Source organism: Zootoca vivipara, chromosome 12, assembly GCF_965207765.1.
Source record: "Zootoca vivipara chromosome 12, rZooViv2.hap1.1, whole genome shotgun sequence".
Classification (NCBI taxonomy): domain Eukaryota; kingdom Metazoa; phylum Chordata; class Lepidosauria; order Squamata; family Lacertidae; genus Zootoca; species Zootoca vivipara.
In genome coordinates this window covers 16,022,654-16,044,198 of record NC_142595.1, presented here as the reverse complement: position 1 = coordinate 16,044,198, position 21,545 = coordinate 16,022,654, and the positions used below count along the sequence as shown (strand labels likewise).

Sequence of the window (21,545 nt, the reverse complement as noted above, 5' to 3'; positions counted from 1 at the left end):
GAGGGCTTAGAAAGAGAAAGGAATGTAATAAAAATAATAAAAGCTTCTAGAAGACTTTTTGCACCATTAGCTGAGTGTGAAAGACAGAATTGAACTGGAGAGAAGAGTTTTGGTTTTTAATGAATTAAAGGCAGTGTGGTGTAGTGGGTAAAGTGCTGGACCTGGAAGACCAGGGCTCAGCCATGAAGTTCACTGGGTTGACCCTGAGCCGATCACCATCTCTCCGCCTAACCTACTCACAGGCTTGTTGTGGGGATTGTGGAGGGGGAGCACTTGCAGAAAAAGGTGGGATATACGTAGATCCAATAAATGAAATCGGAGGGTTGTGGGCTGGTTGTCTAACAATGGGGTGTGCTAGAGGCACTCCACAGCAATGTTTTGTATTTATTAATCCTTCTTTTCTTCCAGAGAGCTCAGGCGTCGCTCAGCCTCTTCCCCACCCCATTTTATCCACACAGCAACCCTGTGAGTGTCAGGGGACTTGGCTATTTTGCACAGTAACTTTCGAGGAGCAGGAACCATGAAATTTCAACAGCATAACCCATAAGAGTCCATAATAAATTTTTTCCTCCCCATCATGGTGCCCATTCTTGAAGAGGGTGAATTGCTATTTACTATTATAATTTATTAATTTTTATACCATTTAATGCCAAAACAGGCTTCTGGGCAGTTTTACGAGGCGGAAAAGCAGTTACACAAACAAGGACACACACTGCTTCTCTCCCAAAGAATCCTGAGAAGTGTAGTTTAGGCCCGCCACAGAGCTACAATTCCCAACACCTTCAAACTACATTTCCCAAGATTCTTTGGGAGCAAGCAGCTCGCTTGCAAGGTTATGTTGTGCGCGCAGTTACACAGCCAGCGTTTTTTGGAGAGGACCCACGTGAAATCCTCGACATTATCATAGGGATTCACCGAATCGCCGCTTTCCTGCGTGACTAAGCGGACTGGAGGAAAAATATGCAATGGCCCTTCAGGATTGCGACTTGCTACTGCGCACCCGAGGCGCTCTCTTCTCCCTCTCCGGGATATTCCAGTGCGCGCAGACCACGGCTCCTTGCGCTGGCCGGGAAGGTGGGGAGGCGCCTGCTGGAGAAGGGGTGGTTTCCCAGGCTGGAAAGGGAAGTGACGCCTAGCAAGGGTTCCCGGAAGCGCCTTGATCCTGTGTGCAAGACAGTGTTTTCACTTTTTTTGGATACCCAAGCGGAGAGGTTGCAGGAGAGCGAGAAAAGACAGGTAAAAGTCGGGGCTGCGACGCACGAGAGGTGGCCGAGAGGTCCGGGATGGATCCGTGGGGAGGGGGCTTGGATCGGGGCCGCCGGACACGCACACTCGCAAGTGCGTGGGTCTCCCCCGCGAGAAAGTGCCAACATCTGGCGAAGAGAGAACCCCCTTTTCACCCACCTCCGCACCCCGGGGGCTCAGCGCGGGGGCGGTCGATCTCAGCGGTTTGCTGCGCCATCGCTTGCAAGGTTTGCTCGGAGGCAACTTCCGCCGTGTCCAGAGGGGCTTTATACTTAGGATCGCAGGATCGCTGAGAGGGGCGAGCACCGAGAGTCCCTAACTGTGGCACTTGCACAGCAAGGATCTCGGGCGGGGGGGGGCATAGGCGTAGCCGGGATTTATGTTAGGGGGCGGCAGGACACCCACCTGTCATCTTCATCCTCTGTCTGGCTCTGTCTAGCAGATTCGGAATGAAATGTCTCAACGACAACAGTTGTTTTGAATTACTTTCTTTTGACCCAAGGTGCTCATAAAAATCTGTCAAAACCTTTCTACATTTTCTACTTTTAATTTACTGGATTTAACTCCCCCCCAGCTATGCCCATGGGTGAGGGGTGCCTCACTTCCAAGGAGGGCGATGGCAGCTGGGAGAGAATAGGCTTTGCCTTTTCAGTTTTATCCGGAAGAGACCACCTGTCCCTGTTTGAGACCCCCACCTGACCCCCCACTGGCAAGCACACTGAGGAAGTGGAAAGAAGAGACGGTCAGGAGGACCCCTGAAGGAGTCCTCAAAGGCCCCGGAGAGAAACAGAGAGTTGCTGTTGGGGAATGGCAGAGCCTTTGAAAGCTATACCCAGGGTCGTAGGCAATTGGAACCTCCTCCAGTTTGTGGCAGCTGTTGGAACGAAATGCCATGCTGAGTAGCAGCTCAGTGGTGAAGAGGCTGAGCTATGAATCTGGGAGTTCCCGCTTCGAATCGCTCGCCTCTGCCACAAAGCAGCTTTGCGCAAGCCCCCGCCATCTGGAATACCGGGTGTGGGTTGGAAGGAATAAGTTGGGAACTGCAACGCCATGTTGCAGTGTGAAGTACTTCTGTCCAGGATGTCAGCCATCTTCCAGGATAATAAATTGAACGCCCCCGCTCCAACACTTGTCCCTTCAACACACCCCAGTCAGTCAGCATTTCACAGCCACTGAGCATGCACAGTCTTCGTTGGCCTGTTGTGATCCCCCCTTTTCAAGATGTTCCTGCACTTCTGCAAACCTTGGAATTCCCTCAAGTTTACTTATACCTCTCTCTTTTGCCATTTTTACTCGCCTCTGAACTCACAGGGGATGGCGATAGTATTGCTGAGTTTCCTTGCAGCTGAGGTAGCCAACTTTGTGCCCTCCAGGTGGCGCACTCTGGGTCCCATCAGTCCCAGCCAGCGTGACCAATGGCCAGGGATGATGGGAGTTGTAGTCCAGAAACAGCTGGAAGGTAAAGGTAAAGGGACCCTTGACCATTAGGTCCAGTCGTGACCGACTCTGGGGTTGCGGCGCTCATCTCGCGTTATTGGCCAAGGGAGCCGGCAGAGCAGCACATGGAAACGCCGTTTACCTTCCCGCTGTAGCGGTACCTATTTATCTACCGTGCTTGGCAGGGGGTTGGACTGGATGGCCCTTGTGGTCTCTTCCAACTCTATGATTCTATTCCTGCGTATAAGACGACTGGGCATATAAGATGACCCCCAACTTTTCCAGTTAAAATATAGAGTTTGGGATATACTCGCCGTATAATAAATACGACCCGGTGTATAAGATGACCCCTGACTTTTGAGAAGATTTTCCTGGGTTAAAAAGTAGTCTTATACACAGGAATATACAGTACTTGCACTTTGCCGTGCTTTCGAACTGCTAGGTTGGCAGGAGTTGGGACCAAGCAACGGGAGTTCACCCCGTCGTGGGGATTCGAACCGCCAACCTTCTGATCGGCAAGCCCTAGGCTCAGTGGTTTAACCCAAAGCGCCACCCGCGTCCCAGCTGGCATGTACAGTACCATATTTGCAACCCCTGCCCTATGCATGTTTCTTAAGATTCTCAGGATCTCCATAGCTAACTCAGAACTTTGTGTACGTCGTTTAACAGCCCAGTTGGTAGAGCATGAGGCTCTCAATCCCAGGGTTGTGGGTTTGAGCCCTACATTGGGCAAAAAGATTGTTGCATTGCTGGAACAGATGGCCCTTCCAATTCTACACTTCGGAAAGTGTAAATGCCTAGTGGGTCAAACTGGAGGAGGAGGGAAGGTCACTATTTCATCCATCATGCATAAAACGCATGGGGGGGATATGTTGATACCCGTCTCTTTTTTCCCCTTTCAGGTTGCATCCTGACCCCAGGTCTGTTGTTTGGCCGACTGCCCCTCCTCCCCACTGCCGTGCTTCTGCCCTGTAAGCCCTGCCATGTGGCTGTCAAATAGTTGAGTCTCTTCCCCACTGTGGGGAGAAAGGTGAGTGCCCCTCACCTGTATTTTCTCATTGTACATGGGAAAAGTGTGTGTGTGTGTGTCACAGAGAGAGAGAGAGAGAGAGAGAGAGAGAGAGAGAGAGAGAGAGAGAGAGAGAACATGTGTATGTGTGTATATATAAGTGAAAAGCTGCAAAAGATGTGGGTGAAGCATTAGGAGACAGGAAACATCATGGGCAGGAAAATACAGAACCAAAAGGCAGACAGAGCAAGCCTAGCTATAGGAAGATGATGTATCTTAGGCCAGTGTAAATGAACCTGTTGCAAATTATGTTCAGGAACCTCTGGGGGGGGGGGAGGCTGCTGCCAGCTGAGCCAGCAGGCGAGTGTGGACTCAAGTGTTGAGGATTGGGTCCTTTTAGGTTGCATGGCCGAGCTGAACAGGCGTTAAGTCTCTCCTTGCATTGTCTCACCCCCACAATGCCCCTGGAACACCCCTTTTCGGGGACTCACGCTAACATAAGTTGCAATGGAGTGAGGGGCTTATGATTCAGCTGGACCGTCCGGCTCAGCCGGAAAAGCCCAAGGTTTGCCGAATCCAAACTCAGCTGCCCTTTACTAAGAAAAGAGAAGTGGAACGGAAAGGATGGGCAAGTTGCATGGTGGTTGGGTACAGAGAGGCCAAAATATAGCATCCCTCTTCCCTTATAAATAATATACCTTTTGATGTTGTGCTGACCATTTTGGGGAGAAGGCTCCAGAAGTGTGCGAAGAAGACTCAAAGCCCCCTAAAAATCTTCTGGAGTAGAAAATAAGAGCGTAAGGAGAGCTTTGCCTCTGAGAAGCCCATGTTAGCTATTTTCAGGCAACAGCCCTCTCTGATTGTTGCCTCCCAGCTACTGGAGCTTCACAAATATATATGGAGCATGGAGGCTTCATTCAACCATCACAGCTCAGAGATGTAAAATTGTTTGCCATGAATTTGTGCCAATTCTCTTTTAGAGCTGTTTAAACTAGTAGCTGTCTTTGCAGCTTGACGCAGCAGCCTCCCTACCTTAATTTTAGGAGAAGTTGAATGCAGAAGTACCTTCTTTAATCCCTCTTGAATTGATGGTTTTTCAAGTGCGCAGGGTGACCCAGAGTTTTAATTGATGGGTGATGGACATCAGCATGGCAGGAGATAGGACCGGCCCTACCATTGGGCAGAGAAGTATGGCCTCAGGTGGCTTCTTTTGGGTGTCATGTAAAGGTAGCAAATGTGGTGTTGTCGTACTTTTTGCTCCCAGGCAGAAGCCCCTACGGGATTTTCTGCCTCTGGTATCTAAATAATTTGGCCAGCCTTGGGCTGCTGTGGCCTTGGACTCAGAGACAGAAGTTGGTTTAATTTCCTGTGCCGCTTCAGGCAGCAAAATGCCTTGGACTGGCCTTTGTAGGGCCTAGCAGGTGTAGGCCCCTCCTTTGAACATAGGAAGATGATAATGGGAAGCAGATGCAGTATTTGGGCGGCTCTTTTGCCACCCCTTCAGAAATAAATGGCAGGAGGACCGAATTGCAGCACCCCCAAATTTTACCCATCAAGTTAAATCACTTCCTCCCTGACCCCGACCCTCCAAGATGCAACATGAGGAAATGCTGCTTTTTTCCTTTCCCACGGATATGGAGGAGAAATGAGGAAGCAGACTGATGGAGGACTCTGCAGAAGGTCACTGGCTCTATCTGCAGGGAGGACTGGGAATCTCCCCTACTTGAAAGCCCAGAGGAGCTGCTGCCGGTCAGAGCAGAAAACACTGAGGTAGATGGACCTGTGGTCTAACTTGGTATAAGGACGTTTCTTAAATTGCCTGAACTGCCTCTGTTTGTCTGCCTGATTCCAGGGCTGGCTATGCAATGCTGCTGTGGCTGACTCCCTGAGATGGCCAAAACGGGCACCAATGAACTTCAGTTACCACTGGGTAAGTCACCTACTGAAACCTACTCACCACTTGCCTACCCCCCCCCCCCCGGCCAAACAGCCCACTGCTACTGAATGGACAACAGAAGCGGGCTTTTTTAAAAAAACAATATAACTCTTTGGTTTTTCTACACTTCCTTGCTAATTCTCCATTGCTATTCTTTCTCCCCACCGCTACCCAACGCCCCCCACACACACAGAAGATGGGGAGCCCGCTTCACAGGTCAAAGACGAATGGTCAAAGGAAAAGCCGGAGTCTCAGAGCACTGTGAAAATCGAGGTGGTTTGCACAGACGATGGAGAGAGCTCTACACACAGTGCGGGTGAGTTTGAGAAGAATGTAGACGGCTTTGTATTTCTTTAATTGAATTTTTTTGGCTGTTGATTCCTGCCTTGAATTGCAGGTTGGATGAGATGGCCCTCATGGTCCCTTCCAACTACAGTATATATTTCTATGATTCTGTGACCCTGCTATTCCTTAAGGCCTTTAGAAATGTGAGTTTGAAAATCACTGTGTCAGCAAATGAAATGCCAGCAGCTTTTTACTTCAGCCTCCAGTTCTGAAGTTGGCTTGTTGTTTGTACCAAACATAGCAATAATAAGAATAATAATTTTATTATTTATACCCTACCCATCCTCATGGGTTTCCCCAGCCACTCTGGGCAGTTCCCAGCGGAATCATAAAAACATGATAAAAGATCAAACGTTAAAGGACTTCCCTAAACAGGGCTGCCTTCAGATGTCTCCTGAACGTCAGATAGTTGTTTATTTCCTTGACATCTCAAGGGAGGGTGTTCCAAAGGGCGGGCGCCACTATCGAGAAGGCCCTCTGGCTGGTTAGTGTTAACCACGGTTTCCTGGGTCAGACAACACGACAAAACTGTGGTTAGCCAAACACGGAGGTGAAAGACCCCAAAATCCACCCGAGTTTAGGAGGAAGGCAACAGGTGAGCCTGTGAGGAGGTGAGGCTGGCTCACAACTCCATAAATAAACCAAGAATGGGGAGCCTGCAGCCCTCCAGTTGGTGCCAGGCTACAGCTCTCATAATCATCCCTGGCCATGCCAGCAGGGACTTATGGGAGCAGAAGTTTTGCAACTTCTGCAAGGCCACAGGTTCCCTGTTCCCGTGCCAGATCATAGTTTAGCATATGCCACTTTTCCTCCCCCTGCAGCTGAGGAGCCGACCCGCAAACGCAAGAAGGGCCCTGCCCCGAAGATGCTGGGTGATGAAGTGTGCAGCGTGTGTGGGGACAAAGCCTCGGGGTTCCACTACAACGTCCTCAGCTGCGAGGGCTGCAAGGGCTTCTTCCGGCGCAGCGTCATCAAGGGCGCACAGTATACCTGCAAGGGCAGTGGGCAGTGCCACATGGACATGTACATGCGCCGGAAGTGCCAGGAGTGCCGTTTGAAGAAGTGCCGGCAGGCAGGCATGCGAGAGGAATGTGAGTAGTCGGCGAGAAGAGGTGGGGTCCAGATTTGGGTGGCAAAGGCTAGGGGGAAAGGGGCAAAAATGGAATTTGTTTGCTTGCTTTGTTTTCTTTTTTAAGCAGGCCCAGGGAGGAAGCCTGTGGCACTCCAGGCGTTGCCGGACTCCGACTCCCATCAGCCCCAGCCAGCATGGATAATGGTGATGGATGATGGGAGTTGTAGTCCGGCAAAATCTGGAGGGCCAGAGGTTCCCCAGCCCTGTTTTAAATATTTTATATCCCACCTTTCCACTACTGTAGGCTTCAGCGTAGTTTACAAATTCCAGATTATTATTATTATTACAATTTATATACCGCCCTTCATCAAAAGATCCCAGGATGATGTACAACATTAAAAACGCATTACAGAACATCAGTAATAAAAACATTAAAAAACAACATGGCAGACAGGCAAATAATAAAATAGTTAATAACAGCCCTCTTCCCCCACACTTTCACAGGCCATCAGGTTATTTAATACCCATAGGCCTGGGCAATGAGGAATGTTTTTGCCTGGCCCCTAAAGACATGTAATTCTGGCGCCAGACAAACTTCTCTGTGGAGAGCATTCCACAGTCAGGGAGCTACCACAGAAAAGGCCCCATTCTCTTGTTGCCACCCTCCGAACCTCTCTGCGATGGAGGACATAGAGAAGGGCCTCAGATGACAGGCACAAGGTCCGGTTCAGTTTGTATGGGAAGAGGTGATACTTAAGGTATCCTTAAGGTTAAGGGCTGTATCCAAGCTTAGCCATTATCAGAGCCATTCAAGTAAATAAGCATCATTATTAGGTTTTTGTACCCCACCTTTCTTCCCCACGGAGCCCAGGGCGGCAATTGTAAAACAATTAAAACATTCTAAAAACAGTCACAATTAGGAAACATCCAAAAACAGTTAATGGTTAAAAATGTGCTTCCGTCCAAGAATCTTGGGGTTGCTAGGAACAGTATTCCTCAGCCACCAAACGCCTGGGTAAACAGGAATGTTTTCAGATTCCTCCCGAAAGTGAATAATGATGGAGACAGGCGCAACTCACCACAGAGGGCATTCCACAAACAGGGGGCCACCGTTGAAAGGCCCTGTTGTGCATCGGCTCCAATTGGGCAGCCCAGTGGCAGCCCAGCCTACAAGGCCCACGTGACAAACTTAGGTCCATTAACTTCAATAGCTTCTGCTCTGAGTAGTAGAACTTGGTTCGATACAACGCTAAGGTTGCAAGCACTGGTTGTCAATAACTCTTGGCGACTCTTGTTCTTGTTCTGACCCTCCCCTGCTTGTGTTCCCTCCAGAGAGAGGGAGACGGGGATTTATGGCATTATGCAATGCCGCCACCCGACATAACTGGGGGGTGGGATGGGGGTTCGGTGAGCCCTTGACCTCCTCCGCAGCTGAGGAGAGAGACGGGAGCTCATCTTTCTTGTGGGTACATCTCAGATGCTCAAAAAGCAGGAAGAAGTCCCACAGCTCTCCGAAGATCAGTGCAACATGAGGGAGAACTGCCATTCTTCTGTGGTTCTGAAACCAGCCCGTCCTCCTAGACTTTCCCTTTTCTAAGCCCAGGGGAAGCAGTGGCGCTGCGCTCTCACCGGAGCGAAAGTGCATCTGTAGGTCCTTGATCCCAGCAATCCTATATAATAAAGTGCAAGTGTCTCTGCGTCCAGTATTCCCTGTGTCCCTGGGTTTGCGCTACTGCGCATGTGCCCCACGGACACAGGGATTGGATGCAGAGACTTGGAACGCACACTCGCGCGCATGCTCTCCCCACCCCCCCACCCCTCTGCCAACCGCTGCTTCCTTTGCCGCCACCGCAGAAAGAGGCCGAATCACGCCCTTCTCCTGGGCGCCCGCTGGCCAGCTGGGCTCAGCGGAGCGCCCAGACGAAGCGGCGGCCGTGGGAGGGGCCAATCGGCCCCCCCTCGCGCCGCCGCCGCCGAAAAAGGCTGAATGCTCTAGCGCCCGTTTATTAAACGGGCTGAATGACACTAGTACATTATAAATTGCTGGAGACAAACAACTTGTAAAAAAAAGATTTAAAACAGGCTTCCTCAAATTTCGGCCCTCCAGATGTTTTGAGACTACAATTCCCATCATCCCCGACCACTGGTCTTGCTAGCTTGGGATCGTGGGGGTTGTAGGCCAAAAACATCTGGAGGGCCGAGGTTGAGGAAGCCTGATTTAAAATAATACAGAGCTGGGAGGGGGGAATCTGTAACCCTCCAAATATGTCGCTAAACTACAACTCCCATCAGGTGCACCGGCTTGCCCCCGCAGCAGCGGGTGCCCAGTGCTGCGCTACGTGGAACTTTGTGAGTGCCCGGCCCCTTCTTTGAAAATTTGTGGGTGACCGGGCACCCATGCGCCCCCCCCACATAGATAGCACCTATGACTCCTATAATCCCTGACCATTGGCCATGCTGGCTGGGGCACATGGGATATGGAGTCTGAGCCACACAGAAACCAGCAGTGTGGTTACGAAAACACCGCACTTCTAAAAGCAGTTCATGTTAATTAGAAAGTTGGACAAATAGGGAAGATGTGTCATTGTGTCTAAACGTTAGTAATGGTGGCAGGAGGCAGAGTTCAGGGAGCCATTTCACAGCCAGGGACTTCGGAGGATGAGTCAGAGGATGAGTCAGAGGATTGGGGTTGCTGATGTAGCAGGAACAACTGAGATGTCTCTCTGTGATCCCACCCGATCTCAATAACTCCTCCCCTCCCCTCTCTAGGTGTTTTGTCAGAAGAGCAGATCCGTAAGAAGAAGATCCGTAAACAGCAGGAGGGAGAAGGGGCATCGGGGGGCGAGGGGGGCGGAGGCGAGGTTCTCCGAGTGCCGCCTCTGCCCTGCGACCCCTCTTTGCCCCAGCCTGAACCAGCTCCCCTCACGCCTCAGCAGGAGGGCATGATCCGGCAGCTGGTAGCAGCGCAACAGCAGTGCAACAAGAGGAGCTTCAGTGACCAGCCCAAAGTCACGGTAATCGAAGACGATGTTAGCAATGGGAGTACGCGCGTGCAAATTATGTGAAGTTCAGCTGCTCTCGTTCGTATCTCTTCCCAGCTCAGATGCTCCAGAAATGCCTTACTTTATTGTTTCAAGCCTGGTTCTGCTCTTGAAACCTTGAACGTTGCACTTGACTCCTTCGTGTAAGCCTGATAAGGTCCACCACTAATCCCCACTGCATCTTCCAGAGAGCCCCAGAGCCCTGAGAAAGTGGAGGCAGATGTATGCTGTTCCAGGGGCTTCTTCCAATAGCGGAGGCAGCACTAAACCATGGTTGCTTCTCAGCCTTTTGGCTAAGATCAAGCTTGGGTAGGAGTTGGGGTTTTCAGGATTAGCTGCAACAAGACTTGAAGTTGTGTGCACACACACCCCATCCTCTGGGACATCCACGAGGAGGATATTAACCACTGTTTAGTGTTATATTTAAACCCTAAACAGCGGTTAGCCTTAACTGTAGCTTGTGAAAACAAGCCAACTTCATAAACCATGGTTTGCAGCAGATTTTGTTTCCACTAACCATAGTTACGGCTAACCACGGCTTGTCTTTGTTTGGACATTGCTGCAAGGTGCAGTTCGTCTAAAACGGGGGCAAAAGCTTTCAGGGGAAGATTGAGGTAGTTCGGAAGCCTTCATAAATTGATAGGGCAGGGGCAGGATAAGCACTCAAAGCTGCGTATCATGCTTCCTGTCACGCATACATGCCCACAGTGATCCCTGGCTATAAGGATCCTTTTATCTCTTCATATACATGTGCCTCACCATAGACCAGTCTAGTGTTTTACAACTTGCCTGGTCGCCACAGGCGACCAAAATTTCCATACAGGTGCATGAGAAGGACTCCCATCAGCTCATTGTCTCTGTGCTTGTTGCAGCACAAGGCAAGTCTCTTCCTCCCCAGCCAGCCCAGAAATTTAGCAGGCTGGTCCCAGCAAAGGAAGAATGGATACAAAAACTTGTGCAGAATATGCAGAAATGGCAACTCTTACCGGAAAAATAAGAAATCAAGATAACAAACTTTTTATAAAAGAATGGAAGTGGTTTATTGAATATTTTCAGATAAATTGTAAACAGATAAGAACACTGGCAGAATTACTGTGATAACCTGCGGTTACATAAGAGTATATATTTAAAGAAGATGAATAAATGAGCAAATAGTTAATTTGGATATGAAGGTATTAAAAAGTAAATTTAAGGAACCGCAGAAAGAGGGGGAAGGAAGTCAAGTTTTGAAATGTCAACATGATTTACAATGTATAAACCTGAAAAGTATAAATAAAAAATATATAAAAAAGAAATTTAGCAGGCTGAAAGAAAGGGCATGAATCACTTGATTCCTCCCTGCTCTGCTAGTCAGCTTGGTGGAAGGCTAATTTTTTTTATTTTTATTTTTAACCAGCCTGCTAAGAGACTAGTAGCCTGCATTTCCATGCCGGTTGCTGAGCTGGCAGTTTCTTCTTCTCCACAGTCAGCAACAAACATCTATACATTGCTGGCTTGTAACTTCTGTGGCTTTATTTCTAAGGCTGCCACCTATCTCCCAGACACTCCCATGTGGAATGCCCCCCTTTCCCCAATCTTTTCCCCTTTTCCAGCTCCAGCCACAATGCACTCTCCCCTGAAAATCCAGTCGCCTGTCCCAGGACAGACTCCCGCCCCCTCATTGCTCACCGACACATGATGACTGGTGCTTTTAAATTGCCTGCACCAAAGCATGATTATAAAAGAGATTTTTTTTGGGGGGGGGAGAATGAGAAGCAGACACTTCTCTGTTTCTCAGCAGCCCTTTCTGTCCCTTACTTTTGCAAAGAAAGTGGAGAGGGCTGTCAGGGAGGGGAAGCCTTCTGGCAATGAAGCAGGGCTGTGAGTTTCAAGGGGGGGGGGTGTTCCCAGAAGGTGTGGGGGACAGTGTTCCTCCTGCTGGTGCTGCAGCTAGTGAGAAGCCAGGCATCTCGGCTCTCTCAGGAAGACATCATCCTTCGTTAAAGGGTGGGTTCAGGAGCATGTGGCAAACATGTCAACTTCTGCGCCCATTTTTGCTGGTTCTAGAATCATCGGAATTGGCTCTGTAGCTGATCTTTCTTACCCCAACCCAACACAAATAAACGTGTTCAAATGGGAATAAAAGGCATGTCCTTCAGAGACGGGCCGGACTTCTAAACCAGACCAGTATCTCCATTTCCTGTCTTGAACCAAGATGCTTATTCATCCTAATAATAAGAAACAAAAACAAACCTTGAATTGGCCTGCCTTGCTCAATCTTCTTTTATAGGTTAGTTAAACAAGTGATGTTCACAGCAAATGCTGTGTTTAACATTGACTCGCACCTGAGTTTACTAGATGTATAGAACACCTTGTATAATTTTGGGGGTCCTTGGAGCCAGGATGTTATTTTTACCCCTGATTTCCCTCCCATTTCAATCGTCTTCCTCTGCCGCCACCCCCATCACAAAGGATGTTTTCTTGGCTCAAGGATCATAAAATCATAGAACTCTAGATCATCTTGCCCAACCCCCTGCAATGCAGCTGTTCCTTACGGGGGATCGAACCTGCAACCTTAGCATTATCAGCACCACACGCTAACCAGCTGAGCTATCCAGGCCCTGTTCAATGTACTCAGAATGGGTACATTTTGTTGGATGTGGGGGGAGAGTCACGGTCATCCTGGTGGTTAAGAAGAATAAGCAGGGGAGAGTTGGAGAGCATAGGTTTCTGGATCTTGTTTGGAGGGGATCCCAGGCTCTTGTCTTCTTGATTCCCCACCCCCACCCCTTGTCGATCAGAGAGGGTGGGTGAGAGATGGTTAGATTTGGAGAGCAGTTTGGGGGTAAGGCTTAGGATCGCATCAACAAAGCCTGTGCATTGTTAAGGGTCTCCTGCCCTAGACTGACCTCATTCCTCTCTTTCTCTCTCCTTCCATGTTGTCTCCTCTTGCGCCTGCCTGCCTGCTGCTCACCAGCCCTGGCCTATGGGCAGCGATCCCAACAGCCGGGAAGCACGGCAACAGCGCTTCGCCCATTTCACAGAGCTGGCCATCATCTCGGTGCAGGAGATTGTGGACTTTGCCAAGCAGGTTCCTGGCTTCCTGCAGCTGTCGCGGGAGGACCAGATCGCGCTGCTCAAAGCCTCCACCATCGAGGTGAGCAAGAGCAGGGTAGAGCGTCTCCTGCTTCTCACGACTCGTCGCTTACGAGTTATATGGCCGCGATCCTTACCGTATCTGCTCAGAAGTAAGTCCCGCTGAATTCACTGGGGTCTGCTCCCAGGTAAGTGGTGTTAGGACAGCAGCATTAGCATCTTAAGCCAGCTAGAACATTGCTTCCGGTCCCGGACGTTTTGGTTCTCTTTACGTAGCTGAAGAGGCTTGGAAGAACCGGCAGACCCCACAGCAGTGAAGAACCAGGAAGCAGAATCTTGGTAGGGGAGCCAGTGATTTTAATGCTAAAGCCTGCAGCTTCAGTTCCCGGCATTTGCCGGTAAAAAGGGCGGCTTAATCGATGATGTGAATGGGTTGCCTGACTTAAACCCTGGAGAGTCACTGCAATCCGACGAGATGCTATGGGGACAGATCTTCTGCTTTTAATATGCAGCAGTTTCCTTTATTCCTAATCCGGTGGCATTAGGCCTGCTGCTTCCAGGGACAAACAAGGCCTGAAATTCTACTGTGAAAGCAACTTGAGGGTAATTGCAGTGTGTGGGAGAAAAATGAGCGCAAGGCAAGAGGCTGGATTTCTCACTGGTGATGGTTTTAGATTTAGCATGATGTAAGTTGGGATGCTCACGTGATTGAATCGGGGGGTGGAGATGGGCATGGAAAGCCACCATTTCAGAGAGAATGGTTCTGTCTGAGCGCTAAAATGTTAGCTTTCCGAATGCATTTTATTATTATTATTATTATTTTGGTGGAGCACAATTCAGTCCAATGAATCTGAAGTGGTACAGCCCCCACATGTGTTTACTGGCTCAGTGAATGTCTTAAAGTTATTGTGGAAACAGAATGCCTGGATCTAGCTTTGCACTAAACCAGGCATGTCCAACAGGTAGATCGTGATCTACCGGTAGATCACTAGACGTCTGCGGTAGATCACTGGTAGATCATTGGCTCCCCCCAAAGAAGCTGAACAACTGTGGCTCCCCTAAAAAAAGCTCAACATTTTACCTCCTCCCTGAAAGAACTCAACAACTTTGACCTGAACCCCCCCAAAATGGGGCTTCCTCCTTCCTAAACAAAGCTCAACAATTTTGACCTGAACCCCCAAAAAAGGGGGTAGATCACTGCCAGTTTTTAACTCTGTGAGTAGATCGCAGTCTCTTGGGAGTTGGCCACCCCTGCACTAAACTATGGTTTAGCATGGCAGGGATAAACTTCCCTGCGTCTGGAATCTATGAGCTCCCCCTTCACCTCTCCTCCTCCAGCACAGCCACAAAGAGGAGTTTGGAAGCCGTTGCTTCTGCTTCTGCTAAACCACAGTGTCATGCTGGTCCAAACTATAATGAATATGAATTTCGATTTGTTTGAAAGAAGCCAGTTTCCAAACCGTAGTTAACGTTAACCACAGTGTAGGGTTAGGATGGCACAATAAACTGTAGCTGTGAAAAACTGGAGCTTCCCAACTCCGTGCAGCCGCACTAGAGGATTGCCATGCTAAACAATGGTCTAACGCCGCCAATGTGAATCATTGTTTGTGTTTGATATATATTTCCACTGTTCTTATTGTGTTGATTCCAGACTGAGATGGTGGAACACAGGTCCCATTGAATAAATTAAAATCAAGTCATTACTAACGTAGTTCCCACTGAAATGAATGGGACCGAAGTTTCACTAACTCAAGCCACCTTCACATGTCACCTTGAAAGGGCTATGATACAACTTACAATAGTCATGGCTTCCTGTATAGGATTCTGGGAGTTGTAGTTTGTAAAGGGTGCTGAGGGTTGTTAGGAGACCTCCGTTCCCCTCCCAGAGCTACAGTTCTCAAGAGCAGTTTAACAATCAATCCCACTTACCAGGGAACTGACTCTACCTTGGGATCCCAGATGGTTGTTGGACTACAACTCCCATCACCCCTAGCTGGAAAAAAAACCAGCGGTCATGGATGATGGGTGTTGTAGTTCAAGAACACCTGAGGACCCAAGGTTGAGGAAAGGCTGCTCTCACCACTTCACCACACTGCCTTTCTGTGGGGGAATGTGGGAAACGATGAAGGAAGGAAGAGAATGGGTTTAACTTCGGACAGGAAATAGGGGGGGGGGAAGGTGCCTGGAACTTATGTGGCCTAGTCAGTTAGCCTGTGCCATGTATGCTGGACAATTTTTCCCAAGAGAGGGATACAGATTCCCTGCCTGCCCTCCCTCCACAGATCATGCTTTTGGAGACGGCAAGACGCTACAACCACGAGACCCAGTGCATCACATTTCTTAAGGATTTCACCTACAGCAAGGATGACTTTCACCGTGCAGGTGAGGTGGGAAAGGAGAGGAGGGAAGGGTATGTGTGGGCTGTGAGGGGCTCCTTCCAGAAAATTCTTCCCCTTGGAGTGGCAGGCCAGAAGAATACCAAGAACCAGGAAGGAAGATCAATACCTCTTGAGGGTGTATGTGAGCGTTTTCTGCCCGATTTCACAGATAAAGGACACACCCAGGCCTCAGGTCAGATTCAGCTCACACCGACAAATTCTGTTTTTGTGTGTTGTGTCAAGCTCTCTCCGGAACAGCTGCCTCTGCTCAAGGAAAGGGCTTCTTTCTAAAGAAAAGTAGGTTACACCTTTTAATTTTTTTGCCCTCGTTTTTTTACTTTGCCAGGGGGGGTCATAAATAAGCACAAATAAGAGGGGTTGGGGAGCCCCAGCAGTTGCCTCATCCAGGCTCTTTCCTCACACACAAAGCTCATTCCTCTCGCTAGATGTGGAAATGACAGACAGGGCATCGCGGCACCCAGCAAGCCTGAACAGAGTTACAGCTCCCCGCCCAAAAGAATCCTCTTGCTAGCACTGATTTTGCAGTGAGATTAGCAAAGCTTTGGCAGACTCTGGCCAAGTACAGAAGTCGTATCTTGAATGGAAAGGTAGCAGGTGCATTTTTTTCTTCTTCCGGTCCCCCCCCCCCCAGTATATTTGAAAGTTGAAGGTTTTTTTGTGGGAGTGGGGGGGGGGGCAGTAGGACTTCTTTTGTTTGGTTTTAAGAAGGCAGTTTGAGGATTTTCATATACTGTACATTCAAGGTTACGCATTTGTCTGGCCTGCAGCATCAAGAAACTGGGTTTTTGTCTGCTTTTCAGGTGATTCACACCATTAATTATCTACTTACAAGTCAGGTGGAAGTACATCCTAAGGATGGCTGTGTTGCCATAGCATGTTTGACAAGAGTTTGCATTCCTTTTTAGCCGCAGCAGTGGACCTGACAAGGGGGCAGTACCACTAAGAGATCTGGAATCCAGCCGGTTTCCTTACTAGGGTTGATTTGAGTTCATCTTGTATTTTGGATTTTTTTAAAAGCAAATAAAGGGTGTGTCTATCTCAGACCCTCTGGCTTAGCTTCTCTCTACCTGCCTCTGTTCTCCCTGTTCAACATGCAATTTGTTATGCATCACACTCTGGGGAGGTCCTTTTCTGCCAGAGGGAAACAAATACGTAAATATGGCTTCACAATCTCCATGTTTCCTGTCTCTGCTTGTAGTTTGTTTCTGGCGAGGATTTGCTTGCACTGCTTTCCCAGGTGTTTCTCAGGCACGAGTCTGGCTTCATCTGCACTATACATTTAAAGCGGTATCATACCACTTTAAACAGTCATGCCGCCTCTGCCCAAGGAATCCTAGGAAGTCTAGCTTGTTAAGAGTCCTGAGAGTTGTTAGGAGACCCTCTACTCCCCTCACAGAGCTACAATTCCTAGAGTGGTTTAACCACCAACCCCAGGGAACTCTAGGAATTGTAGCTCTGTGAGGGGCTTCCCTTACTATTGCTTTTCTTTATAGTAAAGTGCCATGCTCAGGACTTTGTGCAACGCTTTTTGGGTGCTGCTGATCAGCAGTGCCTTTTCTGCAGTGGCTCCCATTTGCGGAATGCTCTCCCCAGGGAGGTTCAGCTGGCACCTTCATTATACAGTCATACCTTGGATCCCGAATGCCTTGCAAGTCAAACGTTTTGGTTCCCGCAAACCCAGAAGTGACTGTTCTGGTTTGCAAACTATTTTTGGAAGCCGAACATCCGACGGGGCTTCCACAGCTTCCGAATGGCTGCCGGAGCTTCCTGCAGCCAATCAGAAGCCATGCTTTGGTTTCCAAATGTTTTGGAAGTCAGACGGACTTCCGGAATGGATTCCGTTTGACTTCCAAGGTACGACTGTACACCTGAAGGCGCCAGGCAAAAACATTCCTCTTCAGCCAGGCCCAGAGCTAGATCTCCGTGTCCGGACTGAACGCTGGGGGGTAGAGATGCTCCGTCAGGTATACAGGCCCTGATTGACAACCAATGCCCTTTTAAATGTGTTGTGGGAGAGAGGGTTACAGTCAAACCTCAGTTTTCGAACGTCTCACATGCCGAATGTTTCGCAAACCGAATGCCGAAAACCCGGAAATGAATGCTTCGATTTTTGAACATGCCTCAGAAGTTGAACAGCTTCCAAGGCGCATTTCTCAATTTTCCCCATTGAACTTGCTGACAGCCTTTGATCCTTGGTTTTCGAATGTTTTGGAAGTTGAACAGGTTTCTGGAACAGATTGCGTTCGAAAACCGAGGTTACACTGTATTGGTTTGTTTTTGTTATTCTTGTATATATTTTGTGTTTTTTATATTGTAATTTTATGTGGTGAACTGCCCTGAGATAGACGGATGAAGGGCAGTGTACAAATTTAATAATAATCATCAACAACAACACCTCCTTTAGTCCCAACCATGTCTTTACCTGCCTCACACCTGATGGTGACATCAGCTATAGACCAGGGGGCTGTGACTCAGTCAGAATGGCTTTGCAGGTGAATTGGGGACGAATGGTGGGCCTAAATTTGGCCTGGTGAAACCAAAGGACGATACATGTCTCTGTGTGGCCATGAGTAAGGTGTGTTCTCTTTCCCTGACGCTCTGGCTTCTGTTTCCTTCCTCCTCGTTTGACCATCAGGTCTGCAGGTAGAGTTCATCAACCCCATCTTCGAGTTCTCTCGGGCCATGCGGCAGCTGCAGCTAGACGATGCCGAATATGCCCTCCTCATCGCTATCAACATCTTCTCAGCCGACCGGCCCAACGTGCAGGACCACGGCCTGGTGGAAGCTCTGCAGCAGCCCTACATCGAGGCCCTCAGCTCTTATATCCGCCTCCACCGCCCACAGGTGTCTTGGGGGGGGGGTGCAGGCATGGAAGAGTGGGGCAATGAATGCGCAGGGTGGGTGGTGAAGTGATGTGATGGGAAATTGTTTGAGCAGGCGAAGAGGCAAAAAATATTTCGATGCCTGACAGAATATGCTCTTGGGCTGCGGCCAAGCGCCGCCCAGACATCCGCTGGTTCCCCTGCTGGGTTCAAGAGAAACTCCTAAGCCTGAAACTGTTCCGTCTCCTGCACTGTGGGGAGAAAAAACCCTAATTCAAGTCACCTCCTCCCCTTTGGCTGCAGAGAAGGGAAGAGCAAGGAATGGGAAATGGCAGTGGGCCCTAAATCGAGGTTACAGAATAATAGGAGCCCTAAAGAATAAAGCCCTAAATGGCCTCGGTCCAGTATACCTGAAGGAGCGTCTCCACCTCCATCATTCTGCCCAGACACTGAGGTCCAGCACTGAGGGCCTCCTGGCAGTCCCCTCGTTGCGAGAAGCCAAGTTGCAGGGAACTAGGCAGAGGGCCTTCTCGGTGGTGGCGCCTACCCTGTGGAACGCCCTCCCAACAGATGTCAAAAAGGAAAACAACTACCAGACTTTTAGAAGACATCTGAAGGCAGCCCTGTTCAGGGAGGCTTTTAATGTTTAATAGATTATTGTGTTTTATTCTTCTGTTGGAAGCCGCCCAGAGTGGCTGGGGAGACCCGGCTAGATGGGCGGGGTATACATAATAAATTATTATTATTATTAGGAGGAAGAGCTGCCTTGATGCACTGGTCCATTTAGCTGAGTATTGTCTACTCTGACTGGCATCAGCTCTCCAGGGTTTCAGAAGGGAGCTTTTCTCAGCCCTGCCTGAGGGGGAGTAAACCTGAAACAACAACAACAACAACAACAACAACAATAATAATAATAATAATAATAATAATAATTTATTTATTACTTACTCTGGGTTAAGTAAAACAGCAGAATATTAAAAACACAATAAAACAGTAAAACTCGGGGCAGCTTTCAGCAGAATATTAAAAACGCAATAAAACATCAAACATTTAAAACTTCCCTAAACAGGGCTGCCTTCAGATATCTTCTAAAAGTCAGATAGTTGTTTATTTCCTTGACATCTGATGGGAGGGCATTCCAAAGGGCGGGCGCCACTACTGAGAAGGCCCTCTGCCTGGTTCCACTTCTCTTTTCTTAGTAAAGGGCAGCTGAGATTAAACAAGTTTGGATTCAGCAAACCTTGGGCTTTTCTGGCCGAGCCGGACAGTCCAGATGAATCGTAAGTCCCTCACTCCATCAAATGGAAATAAAAGGCATGTCCTTCAGAGACAGGGCCGGACTTCTGAACCAGACCAGTATCCCCATTTCCTGTCTTGAACCAAGATGCTTATTCCTCCTGATAATAAGAAACAAAAACAAACCTTGAATTGGCCTGCCTTGCTCAATCTTCTTTTATAGGTTAGTTAAAAAAAAGTGATGTTCACAGCAAATGCTGTGTTTAACATTGACTCGCACCTGAGCTTAGCTATAGCTTCACTTCTCGCAGTGAGGGAACCGCCAGGAGGCCCTCGGAGCTGGACCTTGGTGTCCCTATTACACCTCCAGCCCCTAGGTGTCTTAGATAGCCCTTCCAATAGCAAACGTGAGTGGCGGGGTGCCTGACCAACCCTCGTGTTTTCCCCTCCTCTCGCTTTTTCAGGACCACCTGATGTTTCCGCGCATGTTGATGAAACTGGTCAGCCTACGGACCTTGAGCAGCGTGCACTCTGAGCAGGTCTTCGCTTTGCGTCTTCAAGACAAGAAACTTCCGCCGCTTCTCTCTGAGATCTGGGATGTACACGAGTAGACATTTTGGGGGGGCGAAGGGGACAGATGGGGGAGCATACAGATGTCTCTCCTTCTCTCTCTCTGTCTCTCTGTTTCTCTTTTTCTCTCTTAACGCACGTACTCCTTTTCTCTCCAAGCCCCGAGAGGCTTGTAATCCTTCTACAGACTCTTTTGAACCTCAGCATTAGGACTTGTAACTGATGGACTCATCCCACCAGAGGAACTGCATCAAGGGGGTTACTGAGCACTTTTTCCCCCCCTCGCCCCCCTCCCCAACCCCCATCTACTTGTACTTCCTACAGAGCTTGCCTCCCCAGCTTCTAGTTTTGGGGAGGTGTTGGTCACATTTGTGCTTTTGGGGTGCGTAGGGGAAAGGTGAAGGGGTCTGCCCCCTCCCCACAAAGACTAATTTCTCCTGCTCGTGAAGAATGAACACCCTCCCGCCCTATGTGACATTCTAGGTGGGCCCCACTGGTGGCATGGTGTGTGGAGCTATGCCCACAAAAAAATAAACCCAATCATGACAAACCAAGCATCTGGCCTGGTGTTGACGGTATGTGTGAATGGAAAGTGATTAATAATAATAATAATAATAATAATAATTTTACTATTTGCACCCCGCCCACCTGGCTGGGTTGCCCCAGCCACTCTAGGCAGCTTCCAACACATATAAAACGTAACATCAAACATTAAAAACTTCTCGATACAGGGCTGCCTTCAGATTTCTTCTAAAGCTTGTGTAGTTCTTTATTTCCTTGACATCTGATGGAAGGGTGTTTCAACAGGGAGGGCGCCCCTGTAACTTCACTTTTCGCAAGGGGACAGCCACAACGTTTAGATTTCTAGGCATTGAGTTACAGGAGGATCTGTCCTGGAGTGTTAATACAAGGGGGCTTGTGAAGAAGGCGCAGCAGAGACTGTATTTTTTGAGAATTTTAAGGAAAAACCATCTTCCACAAAAGCTGCTGCTTGCCTTCTATCACTGTGCCATACAGAGCATGCTCACGTACGGTTTATGTGTGTGGTACGGAAGCTGTACTTCTCAGGACAGCAGGGCTGTGTAGAATTATTAAAACAGCAGAGAGCATTATTGGCTGCTCACTCTCCACCTTAGAACAAATCTACACAACCAGGTGCCATAGAAAAGCACTAGACATATCGAGAGATCCAACGCACCCGGGTCACCATTTCTTTGAGCTCCTGCCATCGGGACGGAGATATAGAAAAATGCAGGCAAGAATGAGCCGTCTCAGGAACAGTTTCTTCTCCGGCGCGATTTTGGCCTTAAATGGGAAGCCTGGACTTTGAAGTCATCTTATTTTACTTGTTATTTTGT

General features: G+C 48.9%; 1 protein-coding gene across 4 annotated transcripts; it reads left to right on the top strand.

Annotated features, from left to right (window-relative positions):
- Positions 1–852: 852 nt before the first annotated feature.
- On the top strand, positions 853–20,741 carry NR1H2 (nuclear receptor subfamily 1 group H member 2). Of its 4 annotated transcripts, none has more exons than XM_035135036.3 (10): positions 853–1,236; positions 3,585–3,712; positions 5,544–5,621; positions 5,821–5,943; positions 6,794–7,063; positions 9,814–10,058; positions 13,042–13,221; positions 15,443–15,542; positions 18,195–18,403; positions 20,082–20,741. In XM_035135036.3, the coding sequence occupies exons 3-10, from the start codon at positions 5,582–5,584 to the stop codon at positions 20,226–20,228; spliced, it is 1,314 nt and encodes a 437-aa protein (XP_034990927.1). In that variant the 5' UTR covers positions 853–1,236; positions 3,585–3,712; positions 5,544–5,581; the 3' UTR covers positions 20,229–20,741. The 4 variants fall into 4 exon arrangements, with proteins under 4 accessions (XP_034990927.1, XP_034990929.1, XP_034990928.1 ...); XM_035135038.3 differs by having other exon boundaries at positions 1,039–1,236; positions 5,824–5,943; XM_035135037.3 differs by lacking the exons at positions 853–1,236; positions 3,585–3,712 and adding an exon at positions 5,281–5,461.
- The last annotated feature ends 804 nt before the right edge of the window (positions 20,742–21,545 follow it).